The 17179-nt window shown below is 35.5% G+C and overlaps 2 protein-coding genes across 2 annotated transcripts; one reads left to right on the top strand and one right to left on the bottom strand.

Moving 5' to 3' along the window:
* Window positions 1-494: 494 nt before the first annotated feature.
* LOC113110209 (N-lysine methyltransferase KMT5A-A-like) lies at window positions 495-6806 on the bottom strand. The gene is made up of 7 exons (XM_026274275.1): window positions 6550-6806; window positions 5370-5526; window positions 3423-3633; window positions 2808-2895; window positions 2665-2724; window positions 2385-2575; window positions 495-1334 (listed from the first exon to the last, which is right to left on the bottom strand). Exons 1-7 carry the CDS (start codon window positions 6556-6558, stop codon window positions 1124-1126), a joined length of 927 nt encoding a protein of 308 aa, XP_026130060.1. The 5' UTR covers window positions 6559-6806; the 3' UTR covers window positions 495-1123.
* A 990-nt stretch (window positions 6807-7796) lies between these two features.
* Window positions 7797-16311, top strand: LOC113110369 (protein strawberry notch homolog 1-like). The gene is made up of 11 exons (XM_026274540.1): window positions 7797-8161; window positions 9166-9282; window positions 10964-11065; window positions 11953-12289; window positions 12838-12876; window positions 13007-13107; window positions 13205-13301; window positions 13486-13646; window positions 15822-15955; window positions 16049-16139; window positions 16234-16311. The coding sequence occupies exons 2-11, from the start codon at window positions 9169-9171 to the stop codon at window positions 16309-16311; spliced, it is 1254 nt and encodes a 417-aa protein (XP_026130325.1). The 5' UTR covers window positions 7797-8161; window positions 9166-9168.
* The last annotated feature ends 868 nt before the right edge of the window (window positions 16312-17179 follow it).

Below are 17179 nucleotides of genomic sequence, written 5' to 3'. Positions count from 1 at the left end.
TTTGAATCAATTCGAGAGTTCGGAGCGGCTTCGCGGATCATTTGAATCAATTCGAGAGTTCGGAGCGGGTTCGCGAATCATTTGAGTCAGTTCGGGAGTTCAAAGCGGGTTCGCGAATCATTTGAGTCAGTTTGGGGATCGCAAATCATTTGAATCAGTTCGGGAGATCGGAGCGGGATCACGAATCATTTGAATCAGTTCGGGAGTTCGGAGCGGGATCACGACGATAGATTCGCGCTCGTACATTTTCAAATTGGCCATAACCTTTAATTCTTTGCTGCCAACTGGGGTGATCCCGGTAGATCCGCCCCTGCATATATATATATATATATATATATATATATATATATATATTTGTGACATTGAAATCATGCTGAGAACATGATCATCATGGTTCAATGAAGTCCGCTTCAGTGCTGCCGTCATATAAAGAATATTTAGGACTTTGTCCAGACTTCTGGATACCACTGTATATACAAAAACAGAAGCAAAGCACTGCATAAAATCATTTATTGAAACAATGCATCTACCATCTCATACAGATTGATTGACTCTCAGTCAGCTTTTGGTCATCAACTCTGTTTTGTGTAACAGGTACAGATTTGTTCAAGTTAGTCATAACACACTGCGCATTGTACAATGGTAATATTTCAAATTATGTAAAAGTTTTGGTTTCACATTCCAGTTTTCTGAACTTTTTAAAAATGTAGCTCCTTTTAGCATCACCAGTTTTCTGCGTCAAACAAAACAAACAAAAAAACATTTGGGCATTATAAATAATTATTGCTAAACCTCTAACTACCTTACATCAGATTAGATTAAGAAAACGCTTATAAAAATGCAGAAAGTTGGACTATAACTGCATGCTTTGGAAGAACTGATCTACCAATATATAAAATATACAAAAAGAAATGTGCTGAAACTAGCATGTCATAGAGCAGGATAAATATCTTAAAAGTAGGACACGTCGAATATGTACCGCAATCTAACGTGTTTGACATGTAAGTCACTGTGTGACAAACCCATAAACTTACTAGCCCAAGACATTCTGTTTACTAAGGCAATGATTACATTAAAAACTGTCTAGTTAAGAAACAAGGTGTTTTTCCCTCCTCTCAATACATTAATGCTTTAGCCACGGATGAGCTTCTATTGAAGCTTTACTGCGGTCGCCATAGTCATAAAGAAGCTCTTCTCCTTCCTGGATGTCTCTGGAGGCCACGAGGATAAGGTGAGGTATTCCAGTAATATCGTGGAGCTTGGTTTGACAATTGCCGTTTTTACTGTGGTTGATGAGCCTTCCCAACCGATCCGACTCCTTCGTAGCGTCCACACTGTCAGGGGAGAAATGTGCAAGATTTCAGACATGCTGCGGTTTTAAAAGGAAAAGTTCAGCCAAAAATGAAAAAATGCTGAAAATGTATTCAGCCTCACACCATCCTAGATGTAGAAAGATAGCATTAGAGCACTCCGCAATAATTCCTCTGCAGTGAATGGGTGCCGTCAAGGTAATAGTCCAAATAATGGTTTGAAATTTAAAATGTCTCGATGGTTTTGTTTCTTACAAAGACGCTGCTTTTCTGTTCACAAGATGTTAACTGATGGACTGGAGTGGTGTGGATCATTGTGTGATGTTTTCATCAGCTGTTTGGTCTCTTATGACGGCACCCATTCACTGCAGAGGATCCATTGGTGAGCAAGTGATGCAAATACAAAATTTCTCCATATCTGTTCCCATGAAGAAAACTTTAGGACAGCTTACTACAGCTTCCTCTGGAAAGTGCACTAAAAATGTTTGTGATTTTAATGATAAAAGACTGTAAACTGGTAAACAGCATGTTTGCTTACTATATACATAATTTTAATAATTTTAAAAAACTACATTTCATGTAGTTTTACAGTCAAATACAGTTACCATTTTGGAAGTGAAAAAGTACAAGTTATCTTACAGACAGTGAAAACCATAAGATGACATTCCCAGAATTTCCTGCAAAGCACTTTACATTTGTTATTTTTTTCTATAAGTTCTGTACATTAGAGTTTCATTACATTGTATGTTGTAAAGTTACAGTTTATTGGGCTATTTTAGTTTTATGTGTTACCATGATGGTGTTTTGTATTTGTAGGACACCTTCACCTTCTATAGTATTTATGTCATCTTGTGGAAAAGCTGTTTTTGATGAGAAAGTGACAATGAATCAAAGTTCACTTTTTATGTTGGTTGTCAGTATATTATAAAAGGTACAAAAACAGACTTGGTAAGTTAACATCATATCAGTACATGTTTTTTTTGTACATTTAGGTTTAATATGTCAAATCTGATATGTTGCTACTGTATAAATTTTTTTTTTATTAAAGCTGCTCACAGTGGGTGTGGTACCTACCAATATGTTTTGCTGAGATACTGGAAGTAATACATGTAGCAGCCAGTGTTTGGATCTTGTGCGTATAAAGCCTCCCTTTTTTTGGCGTCCGTTATCTGCAGCAGATCTCCATGATACTCCACTACATACTGGCCTTTCTGGAACTTCTGTGTGGTGAAAACTCCCCTGCCCTTTCCTTCAATGTATCTGACCTGTCAAGAGCAACATGAAGGTACTGTATGCTTGAGTCCATCCAGCAGAGTTTAACATAAAACTGAATTCATCATGTCCAAAATTATACCATCATTCCATTCTCAATCCCGTTTGTGATCAGCGTGTCTATGTGCCTCTTCTCTTCACACTGTTGACAGAATACAGGCATATGCATTAATATTATAACTTTGGCTGATGTAACACCTGTGAAAAACATAATCTGACCACTACCTTCAGCTCACTTTTGCTTTTTCTGGAGCTTCTTCTGATGGGGTAATAATCTGTAACCTTTCGGCTTTGAGAGCTCTTGGTATCAGTACTGAAAGACAAAAATTGATTAGTAATACAAGAATGTCAAGAAAGAAAAGGAAAATGTTCATAATACAGTAACTTTATAAACCGTAGACCTTAATAATGTATATATTTTATATAAGATTTTTATACTGCATTTTCTTTTGTTGAAATTAAGAATTTTGTTGCGTTTTTTAGTTTTTGTATTTTTTTTAACATGGAGTATATAGTTTATTTTTTGAAGTTTTGTTGTTTTAGTACTTAAACTAAACAAAAATGTGAAATAGAAATAAAAAAGCTAAAATAAAGTTACCATTACATTTTATTTCAGTTAATTTATGTTTTACTTAATGATAATGATTGATAAATATCGTTTTGTAAAATAAAATTGATAAAGCAATATTTTAATAATTAAAATTCCATAAATGAAATCATCAATTCAAAAAGCTAGACTAGAAAGTTGCTCATCTAGTCCTTGAACAAAATGGGAAAAAAATACTTTCAATTTTCAGGCAAAAATGTTTTGATTGAGATTGAAATACATCACTGACTTACATTCTCTTTGTGGATTTCTTGACTTTAACTTTGCGACAGGCTGGTTTCCTCTGACAGGGGGAAGTGATGTCACTGCTGGCGTGGATGTATGATGCAGTGCAGTGCAGCTGATGCGTCTGCTTCTCGGCTCGGTGCACAGAGTGCTGCAGCTGTTCACTCACAGCCATTTTTGGGAGGATGAACTCACCATTTACAGTACTGTCTCTCCTGGCTGCAATACACACAAATTAAAGACTTGAGTGAACTTGAACAATGTCAAGAGACAGAGCTTGCACTTACAGTCAGGTCCATAAATATTGGGACATCGACACAATTCTTATCTTTTTGGCTCTATACACCACCACAATGGATTTGAAGTGAAACGAACAAGATGTGCATTAACTGCAGACTTCCAGCTTTAATTTGAGGGTATTTACATCCAAATCAGGTGAACAGTGTAGGAATTACAACAGTTTGTATATGTGTCTCCCACTTTTTAAGGGACCAAAAGTAATGGGACAATTGGCTGCTCAGCTGTTCCATGGCCAGGTGTGTGTTATTCCCTCAGTATCCCATTTACAAGGAGCAGATTAAAGGTCCAGAGTTAATTTCAAATGTGATTATTAGCATTTGGAATTGGTTGCTGTCAACTCTCAATATGAGATCCAAAGTGCTGCCACTATCAGTGAAGCAAGCCATCATTAGGCTGAAGAAACAAAACAAACCCATCAGAGCGATAGCAAAAACATTAGGTGTGGCCAAATCAACCGTTTGGAACATTCTTAAAAAGAAAGAATGCACCGGTGAGCTCAGCAACATCAAAAGACCCGGAAGACCACGGAAAACAACTGTGGTAGATGACCGAAGAATTATTTCCCTGGTGGAAAAAAATCCCCTTCACAACAGTTGGCCAGATCAAGAACACTCTCCAGGAGGTAGGTGTATGTGTGCCAAAGTCAACAATCAAGAGAAGACTTCACCAGAGTGAATACAGAGGGTTTACCACAAGATGTAAACCATTGGTGAGCCTCAAAAACAGGAAGGCCAGATTAGATTTTGCCAAACAACATCTAAAAAAGCCTTCACAGTTCTGGAACAACATCCTATGGACAGATGAGACCAAGATCAACTTGTACCAGAGTGATGGGAAGAGAAGAGTATGGAGAAGGAAAGGAACTGCTCATGATCCAAAGCATACCACCTCATCAGTGAAGCATGGTGGTGGTAGTGTCATGGCGTGAGCATGTATGGCTGCCAATGGAACTGGTTCTCTTGTATTTATTGATGATGTGTCTGCTGACAAAAGCAGCAGGATGGATTCTGAAGTGTTTCGGGCAATATTATCTGCTCAATTTCAGCCAAATGCTTCAGAACTCATTGGACGGCGCTTCACAGTGCAGATGGACAATGACCCCAAGCATACTGCGAAAGCAACCAAAGAGTTTTTTAAGGGAAAGAAGTGGAATGTTATGCAATGGCCAAGTCAATTACCTTACCTGAATCCGATTGAGCATGCATTTCACTTGCTAAAGACGAAACTGAAGGGAAAATGCCCCAAGAACAAGCAGGAACTGAAAACCGTTGCAGTAGAGGCCTGGCAGAGCATCACCAGGGATGAGACTCAGCATCTGGTGATGTCTATGCGTTCCAGACTACAGGCTGTAATTGACTGCAAAGGATTTGCAACCAAGTATTAAAAAGTGAAAGTTTGATTTATGATTGTTAATCGGTCCCATTACTTTTGGTCCCTTAAAAAGTGGGAGGCACATATACAAACTGTTGTAATTCCTACACTGTTCACCTGATTTGGATGTAAATACCCTAAAATTAAAGCTGGAATTCTGCAGTTAACGGACATCTTGTTTGTTTCATTTCAAGTCCATTGTGGTGGTGTATCGAGCCAAAAAGATTAGAATTGTGTCGATGTCCCAATATTTAAGGACCTGACTGTATTTCCTTCTTCCTTACAATTTCCATTCTTCTGTGGCTCATTTTGCGTGCAGAATAATCGTGAAGTTTTGCCGTCCTGGATGAGTTTGACGGAGATGGCATCATGATGCTTTGATTTGGAGCTGCTGTGGTGTAATAGACGGTGAAATGGACGGTGTCCGTTGCATATGACGTCCTGCAAAAAAGTGAGATTTAGAAAGAAGGCGCCAACTGGCTTGAGTTTTCTGGGACATTAAGGAAAAAGTAGTGGCCTACATCAAATTTTGGTTTATGAGGCATTAAATAATATACAGTGGAGTAAAATGCTGTCATGTTTTTTGTATCCAATGCAAATTACAGACATTTTGTAATCAAAATTAACACAGTTTAAAAAAAAAAATACATTTAGTGTAGCCTAAATGTTTTATAAAAAAATCAATTTGATATCAGATTCTGTAAGGATCTATAATTAGAATCAATTGTAATTTCCACATATAAAACGTTATATAGTGTTAATTTAATATCAATTATATAAGTTTATACTTTTTGTAAAAACGTAACGTCTATGTAGTAGTAATCTTTTTTATTTTAGTTTTAGTTTAGTACTTAAATTATAAACACACACACATATATACATACACACACACATACATACATACATACATACATACATACACATATATATATATTTTTTTTATTATTATTATTATTATGAATATATATTGTGTCTTGTTGCATTTGTATGTGTGCACTGGAAAATTAATTTTACCACGGAAAATTCCTTATGTGGCAAATAAAGATCTTTCTGATTCTGAGTACTGATTATAAACAAAAAAAATAGAATATAACATTATAAATCATTGTTAAAAGCAGTAGTAAAAAGGTAATAATAAACTACATATTCATCAGGAGGCGACTAACAAAACGGTATTTCCTAAATAACTAATATTTCCTAGATAAAATGTTATTATAGTGATGCATATTTAACATGATAGTTGCTGATCACGCCCACACTGGGCCAGTAAACAGCTGTTTATAATGCTATTGTTCTTTTATCTGCTTTAAACGTCACAATCAAGTGTACTAACACACACATATCACACAATGCCACATACATTCATACAACTGATGAAACAGCACCAGAAGCAGCAGCTCGTGTGTTTCTGATGCATAGTTGAGGATAAATTTACAATAATCCTCATGCGCGATGAAGACCTACCCCGTTCATTTCAGTGCACTTTCTTTCTCTTCGATGATTACTGTTTTGAGACGATGATCCAGTCCAGTGATTTTTCCTCTACACTTCTGTCCTTCTAAACGGCGTGGAACGAGGATATTCTAAAACAGCTCGAGAAAAAAAAAAATCTAGAAACTTCAGAGCTGTTTTAATTAATGCTCCTCCATCCGAGCTTGTTTCTACAGTTTCACGCCGCCATGTTTGCACTTTTATCTCATTCACGGGAGGAAGCCATGTGAGCATTTAAATAACCAATGATGTTTGGAAGTTGTGTTCACATTGACCGGAAGATGGGGCTGTTAGGCGGCTCGCTCTTCCTGTTTTATTCTTTTTTCCTTTTACTGTCTCTGGTTTTATTATTAGTTAAAAAATACAAATAAAATAGCTATCGAAAAGCTGATTCAGTTTTATGTTTTAATTTAATTATATGCGTTAATTATTTTGTGCTTATTTAGTTTTAACAGCTTGTTGATTCTATGGAGGCGGTAAGAAGAAGCCTTGAAAAAATATGTATTAATAACTAAAAAAACTTCTTAAATAAACTATAATACAAATGTAATGATACAAATTTAAGGCGTTTTCTTTAATTTCTGTAAGAGTTTAAAGGTCAGTCTTGCAAAACACAGTATAATAAAATAATTAATAATAATATAATAAATAATATAATACATAACTGTTTTGTGATTTTATAAGGGCCAGCAACCTTGCAAAATGATGAAATTATCAGTATAATATATACCACTTAAAATAAATGATAAAATAATATAAACATAACACTTGGGTTTTTTTTTTTCATTTTAAAAATACTAAAGGTTCTTAAATATCTTAAAAGGCCGAAATGAAAATTCTAATATAAAATCTCAAAAGCTTTAATGGTTTATAGACAATTTTTGTTTTACATGCCAAAATTATTTTTTATGTCCATATATAACACATAACGTTTTGAACTGTTGACTTTTTATACTTTTCACAAATTTAGGATGCTTTCTTGATCTCTCAGTGTTTTGAGACAATATAAAAAATATATTTTTAAATTTTGTTCATTGTTTGTGGATTTTGTATTTTGTATTATTATTGAAATAATTCAAAGATTTAAAACATGTCGATCTTCCGAAATTTTAGGTGTTTTCCACCTTTGTCAAAAAGCAGAGGTCAGAACTCTCATGCTTTGACCTTACCAGTATGGCTTCAGCAATGTCATTTTGACGTGTCATTGGAGGAAACAATTTTTACCGCGTCACATCCTGAAAGTGAGTGAGGGATAGGTCACGTGACGGAGATTCGGCGCTCTCCTTCTCCGACTACTTTTGAATTTAAAATATAATTAAACACCTCGATTCATATGGACGGGCACCGGGGCTTTCTGAAAGATGGTCGTAGGTCGGCTCTCGACCGATGCTCCGCGACGCGTCATCTGCGGCGCGTCGGGAACATTTCCGAACGCAAAATCGAGTGTTTTGTGGGCTGCAGCGTCACGTGACCAGCACGCGCCTCGGGTAAAGATGGCGCCTGGCGGTTAGAAAACAAGCAGCGCGAGCAGCGGCGACATCCTTCACTCCGCCGCGACGCTTGGGATCCATAGAAACAGTGTTGAGTACGTCTTTGACTTACTGGAAATTAGCTGTCAGACAGCGATATTTGCTCTGTTTTTTTTTGTCACACTCACAATTTCCGTCGGTTTAGTGCCGCTAAGCGAAGGTATATTGAGTTTTATTGCGGTTTTTTTATTTGCGTGAAAGCTGAGGGAGTCTTGCGCTAGGCAGCTAACCTGAGGCGAGCCGTTAGCGCACTTTTGACAAAGTCACTGACAGGAATTATTCGCTCATATGTCATTTTTTGGCATTTAGGGGTCCTTGGGATTATTTAAACCCGGTTATAGCCTATCTAAATAGCATTTTGACTCCTCTGTTGACGTTAAGGTTGATAAAACGAATCGCGAGGAAAATTAACGTTACGTTAGCTAGCGGCCACCGTAAGCAAGACTGAGGGGCTGTTTCACCACATGCAGCATATTATTATTTTTTAAATAATGAGACTGTATTTTGATGTTTAAAGCGTGTCATAACCCATGATCTGTTCCTCTGGGAAATATTTAACATCTCCGCCGAATATTTGACGACTCAAGAGCAGCAAGTTTTGTTCACCGGCTGTCTTATGTTGTACGACAGTTTATTTTTTCTCAACGTTTTGATAATTTCGGAGATCATTAGAGTTTTCTTTGGTTTATAAACGTGCAAGCTGATTGACATTAACATCCAGTCAGACCAGGAAGTATCTTTTTGGATCAGTTTTGGCAAACACGTGTGGAGGTGGATGTTGTGGTGAGCCATTAGCAGCATTATAGCACGTTGTTGCTCTAGTGAGTACATTTCTTGACCAATTAGTGTTGTTTAGGGTTAAGTATACAGTCGAAGAGTTCGAACAATAATACCATTCAACAGCATGTGATGGGAAAGATGTGATCTTTAATTGGGGGTTATATCATTGTATTTATTAAATATGTGTGCAGTTCAAGAGAGCAAGTGATGTTAGATAGTAAAAATGTATGTTTAGCATCTTTATGATGAATGATTGATATCATTTTCTCTGTCCTTTTAGACGATGGATCCTGGACAAGATTTGCTTCTGGCTGCTCTTAGTGAAAGTGGAATCTGTCCTAATGATCTTTTTGATGTTGACCCTCAGGACACACTTCCACTCCCTGCTCCACAACAGGTCATTTAAAACATATACATGCAACATAGTTTATTTATTTACACACAGTTTAACTCCCACCCCATTCTAAACTAAGGCTGGATATTATATACTTATTATTTATTACATAATAATAAAAAAAACTTGCTATGTGTACTACATTAAGCTAACTGAATGTTGTTATATTACTTGCATATTATTGCTTGTTTGTTGATATCATCGATGATTTTGTTGTAAGTCACTTTGGATAAAACTGTCTGCTAAATGTAAATGTACAGGGAACCTGTCAGTTGGTATGTTAATGTTACAGGTTAAAATTAATTACATTTTGTCGCAATTTAGTTTCAGATACAATTAACATTGTATACAGAAATAAGAGTAGCACATAAGGCAATTATGTAAACTTCTTAATTATATTAAAATAATAGTTTTACTTAAATTTGTTGTTGAAATAAAATCATATGAACTTTTTACTAGTGGATTTATTCAAACCTGCTTTAAATATTTAAGAACATATAATGCTTATGCCATACACTCTTGAATTGTTTTTCTAGCTAAGTAATGAGGTATGGATATTGAATGGCTTTCCTGAGGTGAATGTTGATTTGTGAAATCTTTTGATTTTGAAACATTTAATTGGGCGATTACATGTCTTTTGAAGATCATTCATGTTTATTTTGTGCTATAACTAGTAGTAAAGTTGAAAGGATGATTGGTTCACATGGCGCTTGAACTGAGGCCCTACAGTGATCCATTACAACATAATGAAAAGACCCAAAAACTACATTTATTTATTGAATTTTGTGATAGTATTAACATCATTTAAAAGATGAGATATCAAAAGCAACACAGCACAAACCATATTGAGCTTGTAGGAAGTAAAGCTCACTAGAAATATTGTTTAGTGAAGTTTTGTACATTCAACAATAGAAAACAGCAAAGATTGATTTAAGAATCAATATTGGTTCATCGAAATGATGGTCAACTCATACCTACATAATTCTGAAATTAAAGCATTGCTTCTCAAAGTAGCACATTTGATGATTAACAAGTGATTATCGAGTCTAGGGCTGTCACGGCAATATCAAAATCGCGTTATTGACAATCAAACCACAGAGGAATGCAACAACCGCTGCAACGGTGATTTTTGCGATTTTTATTTTTCGTAAGGGGCATGTATACTGAATATTAAATAAGTTAACAACAATAACATCATTTGTACCATTTTTGAGAGAGGCTGGGCATAGAGGACCTATAATAATGTACAGTATTTGAAAAATTGTTTTTTGAACATTAAAGCATGTCAACACATTCTGTTACACCAAATAATAATCTTTAAAAAATAGAATCATATGACCCCTTTAATAGAAAGTCTCTAGTCCATTCGGATATGTGGATCAGAACTAACTGTTATACATATAAGCTAACAATAGCCTAACAATCGTATTGTCAGGTTTATCTTCTGTTATGTGGACCATTATTTTTTCATTTTCTTCTATTTACTACTTCCAGTTTGAACGCTATTTGGTTTCGTGCTTCATTGGTTTCTGAATATGAACTCATTATATAGTAACACATAAGCACACCGATTATATATATGGCGATAGTAATGCATGTTGTGCTATTGAGCTACTTAAAATTACTGCAAATAAAAATCCTTTACTGCGATAGCCCTAACGGAGTCATCTCTTTTCCTTTTCAGTCAGTCTCATTAAATGCACTTGACATCGGTCTCAGTAATGAAGCTTCTGGAATTGTCAGGATTGAACCTACAGTATCACCTAGTCCTACAGTCACAATCAGGGTAAGCATCACTAACAGCTTGAAATCTAGTTCAGATTGCAGCTTATTCTGGCCAAGAACCAATGTTGTTTTAGTGTCACTGAATTACTATTATAGTTTTTATTCGTATTTGAAATATTATTTTTTATTTTATATTTTAAATTTAGTGAAAATTTTAGTAATTTTATGTTTTTGTAATTTGTTGTCCAGTTTTTTTTTTTTATGTCAGTGTAGTTTTTATTAATTTAAGATTAAAGCCACGTATCCACCGAATCGTTTTTAGCCATCTGAAAATGCCAGGCACTCTGCTGAAAATGCCCAGCTGTGAGTGCTTGAGAGCGCAGCGTTTTTGTTTTTTTTAGTTGAGACTCTGGTTGCTATGAACCTACAGTACCACCTAATGATAAAAATATAAAATAAAAATAATATTTACAATTATTTGTTTTCAAGTAATGTAATCTTAAGATTTTAGTTAACTATAATAACCCTACCAAGAACTGCCACTTAGACTGAAAGGCCAGTATGTCATGAGGAAACCAACCAGGGTTTTTGTTTATAGTTGCTGTTTAGGATTGTTTATCAATATTTTATACCTAATTTATTAAGTCTGAAAATGATGTGCATTAGAAGCTTCTGCTAACTTGCAACTAATTGAATCAAACAGAACTGAATTATTTATTTTTGACAACAAAGAAAAACACGGTTTGCATTTATTTCTGGAAGTTGCATCAAGTCAGTCAGATTGGAACTAATGATTTCATGCCTTTTTATTCTGTGAAATGTAATGCAGACAGTGAGTGAGCGAACTGTAGGCGGTGTGTCTGAAGCTGCTGCTTGTGTGACATTTTAGTATTTGACTGGAAAGCTCTGAATTACGCATTAATTGTATATTCTGTGTCGTCTTTGCAGGAGAAGCCCCAGCCCTCAACAACCAGCTTCGTTTTAAATCAACTGAATCAGTTGCCATCACTGGGTACAATTGTAGTCACCAAACCCTCAGCCGGGACCACATCCAGGCAGACCATCACAGTAACCAAGGTCGTACACACCAGTTCGACAGCACAACGGAGCTCTTCATCCTCTCCCACCGTTTGCACTGTGGTCCCACCGAATAATGAACAGATCAGGTTGAAGGACCTTCTCAGAACCAGCAACCTGAAGACAAGCAGCCTTGGAGAGCTTATGAAGTTGAAGCCCCCACCAGACATAGCGCAACCTGTTGCTACGGCAACAGCCACAGGCACAAGTGAGTGCTGGCAGACGTGTTGGACCTCAAGCGATCATAGATGGTTTTTTGCTTGTAAGGGTCTGTCTATGCAGCTGTCGGCTTTGTGGCACTTTGCAGATCTAATGCTGAGTTCCAGTTTGCAAGTGCTGCCTCCAGCTGTCAAAACAAGAAACCAAACCACCTTTGGTAGCGTTAAAGCCGTTTAGATGCTCTTAAGAATTAGAGCTGTTTTTAGTTCTTTTTTGTTACAAACATTATTGATTTAATCCATAGTGCAGCTAAAGGTGTTTGTCAGTGTTTCAGACCAATGTGCTTTATTATGATAGTATAATTAATATACCAATAGTTTATCAGTATTTCATAAGCTATAATTTATTATAGTAAAAAAAAAAAAAAGTTTTAGGTAGATAACCCTGCTTTAAACCAAATAACTGTTTGATCATTTAAAACTGTTTTGTATTTCTTGTGCACTATAGAGTTTGAGCATTGACTACAGCTTGATTAGAGAGGCTGTGTGGATGTAATCATGCTGTTTTTTTCTTTAATGTCAATGCTCTTCCTTTCAGAAATTATTCTGATCTCCACAAAGATGGTGAACAGATCAGGTATGGGTAGGGTTTTAACTGCAGTGCAGAGTCTGTTTTCACAGGTGCTCTCATGTTGTGGTGGGCTGCTGTGGGTGTATGTGAATATTTGTCTCATATTTGTGAATTTTTTTGTCTCTCTTTTCTTCAGCGGAATTAAACAATGGCTTGAAAAAGGAAGTGTCCAGCAAAGATGTAGCAAGAATCTGGGTCAACGATGACATGAAAATGCGGAGCTTCTCACCTGTGAATGTAAGTTTGTTTATTTGTACTTGCATGGAATGAGACATTCACTGAGGACTTAAGCTGTCATCTAAATTTTTCGAATTGTTTATTTATTTGAATGTAGAAATTACCAGGAATGAAGGAGGAAGAGGAACCAGAGGAAGAGGAAGAGGAGGAGCTGGGTCATGCAGAGACGTATGCAGAATACATGCCAATGAAACGTATGTATAATCATGTTATCAGAGTGCTTAAGGAAAGGATTGTGCACAGCTAGCAATTGTGCATTGCATGTAATCTATGAAAATATTGGATTCTTATTAATAATAGTGCCAACTAAGCCATAGGTTTTTTTTTTTTTTTACGATTTTGTCAAGTTTGTGAAATTGATCTTATTTCGTCTCTCAGTGAGAATTGGACTGCGGCACCCTGATCCTGTGGTGGAGACCAGCTCTCTGTCCAGTGTCAACCCACCAGATGTGTGGTACCGGCTTTCCATTCCAGAGGAGACCATCGATAGAGGCTGGTTATCTGCCCTACAGCTTGAGGCAGTCACGTATGCTGCTCAGGTTTGGACCTTTTTGCATATTCTAACCTCAGATGTTATTACCACTTATGGCACTTTTCCACTGCATGGTACAGCACGGTTTCAGCTGGGTACAGTACCTGGCAGAGATGGGCAATCGAGTTAGTGACTCAGGACATGCATCGCATTTTTATAGACTTCAGACTCGATCTGAAATGACTCCAGACTTGACTCGTGAATATTTTTAATACAATTTGAGTCTTTTATCCTTGCATATTTATATAATTGACATTCAAAAGGTGGATCTGCATCTGCACCCCGCCATCCATCTGGACCAAAGCCGTAACACACAGAAAAATAAAATCATTTTAATTTCACTAAAACCCAGCAGAAAAAAAAACAGTGCTGCAAATAGTTATATTATTTACTATCTTTTTTTCTTTCTATAACATATGACTCTGACTAGCTATTCAAACCAGATGTGATGAGATATTTTTGACGTTTAGCATAATTAATCTGTAGGCTAAGAAATATGTAGGCCAAATTATCATTGTTAGATTGCTAGGAGGGAATTTAATCTTTGAAACTGTTAAGATATCTTTCTTTTCTGCTCAGGATGAGAATGTTTTGATTATTGTAGCTACATTGTTTTTAGTAGGCTAGATAGTAGGGCTGGGTTATCAGTACAAATTTCAGGATTTAATTCTATTTTCATTCATAATCTTGCAATTCGATATAGATTTTATATATATATATATATATATATATATATATATATATATATATATATATATATATATATATATATATATATAAAATAATATATAAAAGGTACAGTATATGCAAAATTTTCTCAAGGAAAAAAGTCAGTTGGTACTAAATGTATATTACTATGATGTTGAAGGTTAAAATTGAGTGATTTGTTAAAATTACACTTTTTTAAAGTAATAGTTACGTAATATTTCTACTTATGGTAATTTTTTTAAATATATAAACACAATGGTAAAACTTGATAGATTTATTCAAACATAAATAAAAAAACATAGAAGACCAGTAAAATGTATAATGAATGTTATTTGGTGCATATACTTTTGCAAAATGCCCCTCTCTACAGTTTTTTTTTTTTTTTATCTGACTAATGTTTATGGTCATCGCACTGCAGTGATCTGTCACTCCACATTAAAAAGTGCCAAAACAGCATTTATTGTTTGAATACCGCACTACAATAGAGAATTTGAAATCTGAGACTGTTTCATATTAAAAGTACCATAGCACAATGCTTATTGTGATGTATTGGATGGGAAGTGCCCTTCAATGTTTCAATCATTAACTGAAACCAGACAAGACTAATCGTTTCTTGGGATTTAAGAATCCATATCGTTGTGTAAAACTGAGAATCGATTAATATCAAGATATTATTTTTTTTTTGTAAATTTTTTTTAACCCAGCCCAACTAGATAGGCCTGCAGCTTTTAAGCAAATATTAAAATAGATTTCAGTACATGAAACAGTATTTATTCTCACGTGGTCTTAATACGTGTGTATAAAAAATAAAAATGCACGTAGATATTTAAATATATTCAAATACATTGCATGATATTCGATATCCATTCGAATTAGATTTTTCTCAAAAGTGACAGCCCTAGACTCCAGTTTAAAGACTTGGGAACATCTTTGGTACCTGGTTGAGGTTACCAAAACAAGACATGTAAACTCTGCTGAACACTGATTGGCTGGAGAGAATAGTCACTTCCTCTGTCACTGAAACTTGCAACACAGAGACACAACAGAACCTGTAGATTTAAATAAGCACAGCCAGTGAAGGATCGAATACAACCATTTTGAGCAAGCTCACTTTTTTTTTACAACAGACATTTCATTGTCTGTTGACGGAGTACAGATGTTTCTCTCGTTGATGGCAGAGGAGCGGATCCAGAGATCGATTGATAGGGCGACACAGAATGAAAGTTTTTTTTTAGGAGTCACAGCAGTAGAGGCGGCGAAAAACTATTAAGAATAATCCCGCCCACTCTAAAGTGGGACTAAACTGTAGTTGAAATGCAAACAGAGCGGTGCTGGGTCGTACCACGCAGTGGAAAAGCACCATTTATAAAACCAATTAGTTCATTGTTCAGGTCAAATCACAATTACTATAGTTTCTAAAATGATGTATTACAGTATTTAGATCTGTTCCTTTCAATTATGTCTCTTCATACAGCAACATGAGACATTCCTACCAAATGGAGACAGAGCAGCCTACTTGATTGGAGACGGGGCCGGCGTTGGAAAGGGTAGAACCATTGCTGGAATCATATATGAAAATTATCTTCTTGGCAGGAAAAGGTCCCTCTGGTAATCACTTGTTTTCTTCCTCCTTCATGCTGCTTTTTGGTGTTGTAATTGTACCATTAGTCATGTTTTTTTTTTCACCACCGGTTTGTACAGGTTTAGTGTCTCAAATGACTTGAAATACGATGCAGAGAGGGACTTGAGAGACATTGGAGCAAAGAATATTCAGGTCCATTCGCTAAACAAGGTACATTGTGCTTCTTATCCAACAAAGATGTTTTTGTGCTTTGAGTAAAAAAAAAAAAAAAAAAAAAAACATTTTCTAAAAATCTCTCTTTCAGATTAAATATGGAAAGATCTCATCGAAACACAATGGGAGTGTGAAAAAAGGTGTGATCTTTGCCACATACTCATCCTGATTGGGAGGAGAGCCAGTCTGGGGGAAAGTACAAGACGAGATTAAAACAGTTACTACACTGGTGTGGAGACGACTTTGATGGTGTTGTATCCTTTCAAGTTAAAAGGAAATAGTAGGAACAAAAAGTGAGATTTGTCAATTTATAAACAATTCATACAATGAATGGCGCTTTGCTCTTTAATGTGGAGTTTTGGCACTCAGTTCAAGCTTCAGTATTTCAACTGTGGAAAGACATCAATAAAACAGCTTGTAAACAATGTCATTTAACGTTATGTTTTGCTTAGGAAAACCATTCAGTGTCTTCAAGCTTGCTACCTAAAAAAGTAATTAGGGATACTTAATAACATGCAATTGTTTTTGCTTTATTACAATTACCAATAAAAAATTTACGTTGTGATATAAAGACCTGAAATATTTCAGTTGGTGTGCAATGAATCTAAAATATATGGAAGTTTAATTTATATCATTACATTATGGAAAATAATAAACTTTTTCACAATATGCAAATTTTTTGAGAAGGACCTGTATTTGTGGTAGGTAATTTACAATGTCTTAATATCCTAATGATTTTGGCATAAAAGAAAAATCTATAATTCTGACCTATACAGTGTATTTATGCAAATATTCCTGTGCAGTTACTTATTTATGACTTATTTCACATATTTCAGCCGTAACTTAATATATCGATAAAAAAAGCTAATAAAGACTTATAGCCAGTTCAAATGTTAGACAGTTGTGATTAATTGATAATAAAATTTAATTTGGCTTTGATTTTCAGAAAATGTTAAAACTTAAGTTTTCGTATTAAAACAAAACACAGCTGTGCATCACCGTCATGATATCATAAAAAAAATCAAAGTTCTCATTTT

Source organism: Carassius auratus, chromosome 10, assembly GCF_003368295.1.
Source record: "Carassius auratus strain Wakin chromosome 10, ASM336829v1, whole genome shotgun sequence".
In the NCBI taxonomy this organism is placed as follows: domain Eukaryota; kingdom Metazoa; phylum Chordata; class Actinopteri; order Cypriniformes; family Cyprinidae; genus Carassius; species Carassius auratus.
Note: the sequence above shows the minus strand (reverse complement) of the source record. Positions and strands in the feature narration are given on the sequence as shown.

What these genes read in the sequence shown, in the direction of transcription:
- LOC113110209 (XM_026274275.1), bottom strand. An exon ending in AAAGCAAAAGTGAGCTGAAG is followed by an intron (nt 2,725 to 2,807) that starts GTAGTGGTCAGA and finishes TTCTGTCAACAG; the next exon opens with TGTGAAGAGAAGAGGCACAT. An exon ending in TATCTCAGCAAAACATATTG is followed by an intron (nt 1,335 to 2,384) that starts GTAGGTACCACA and finishes CTCCCCTGACAG; the next exon opens with TGTGGACGCTACGAAGGAGT.
- LOC113110369 (XM_026274540.1), top strand. Translation starts at nt 9,169, where the DNA reads ATGGATCCTGGACAAGATTTGCTTCTGGCTGCTCTTAGTGAAAGTGGA. An exon ending in AAAGATGGTGAACAGATCAG is followed by an intron (nt 12,877 to 13,006) that starts GTATGGGTAGGG and finishes TCTTTTCTTCAG; the next exon opens with CGGAATTAAACAATGGCTTG. An exon ending in GGCAGGAAAAGGTCCCTCTG is followed by an intron (nt 15,956 to 16,048) that starts GTAATCACTTGT and finishes CGGTTTGTACAG; the next exon opens with GTTTAGTGTCTCAAATGACT.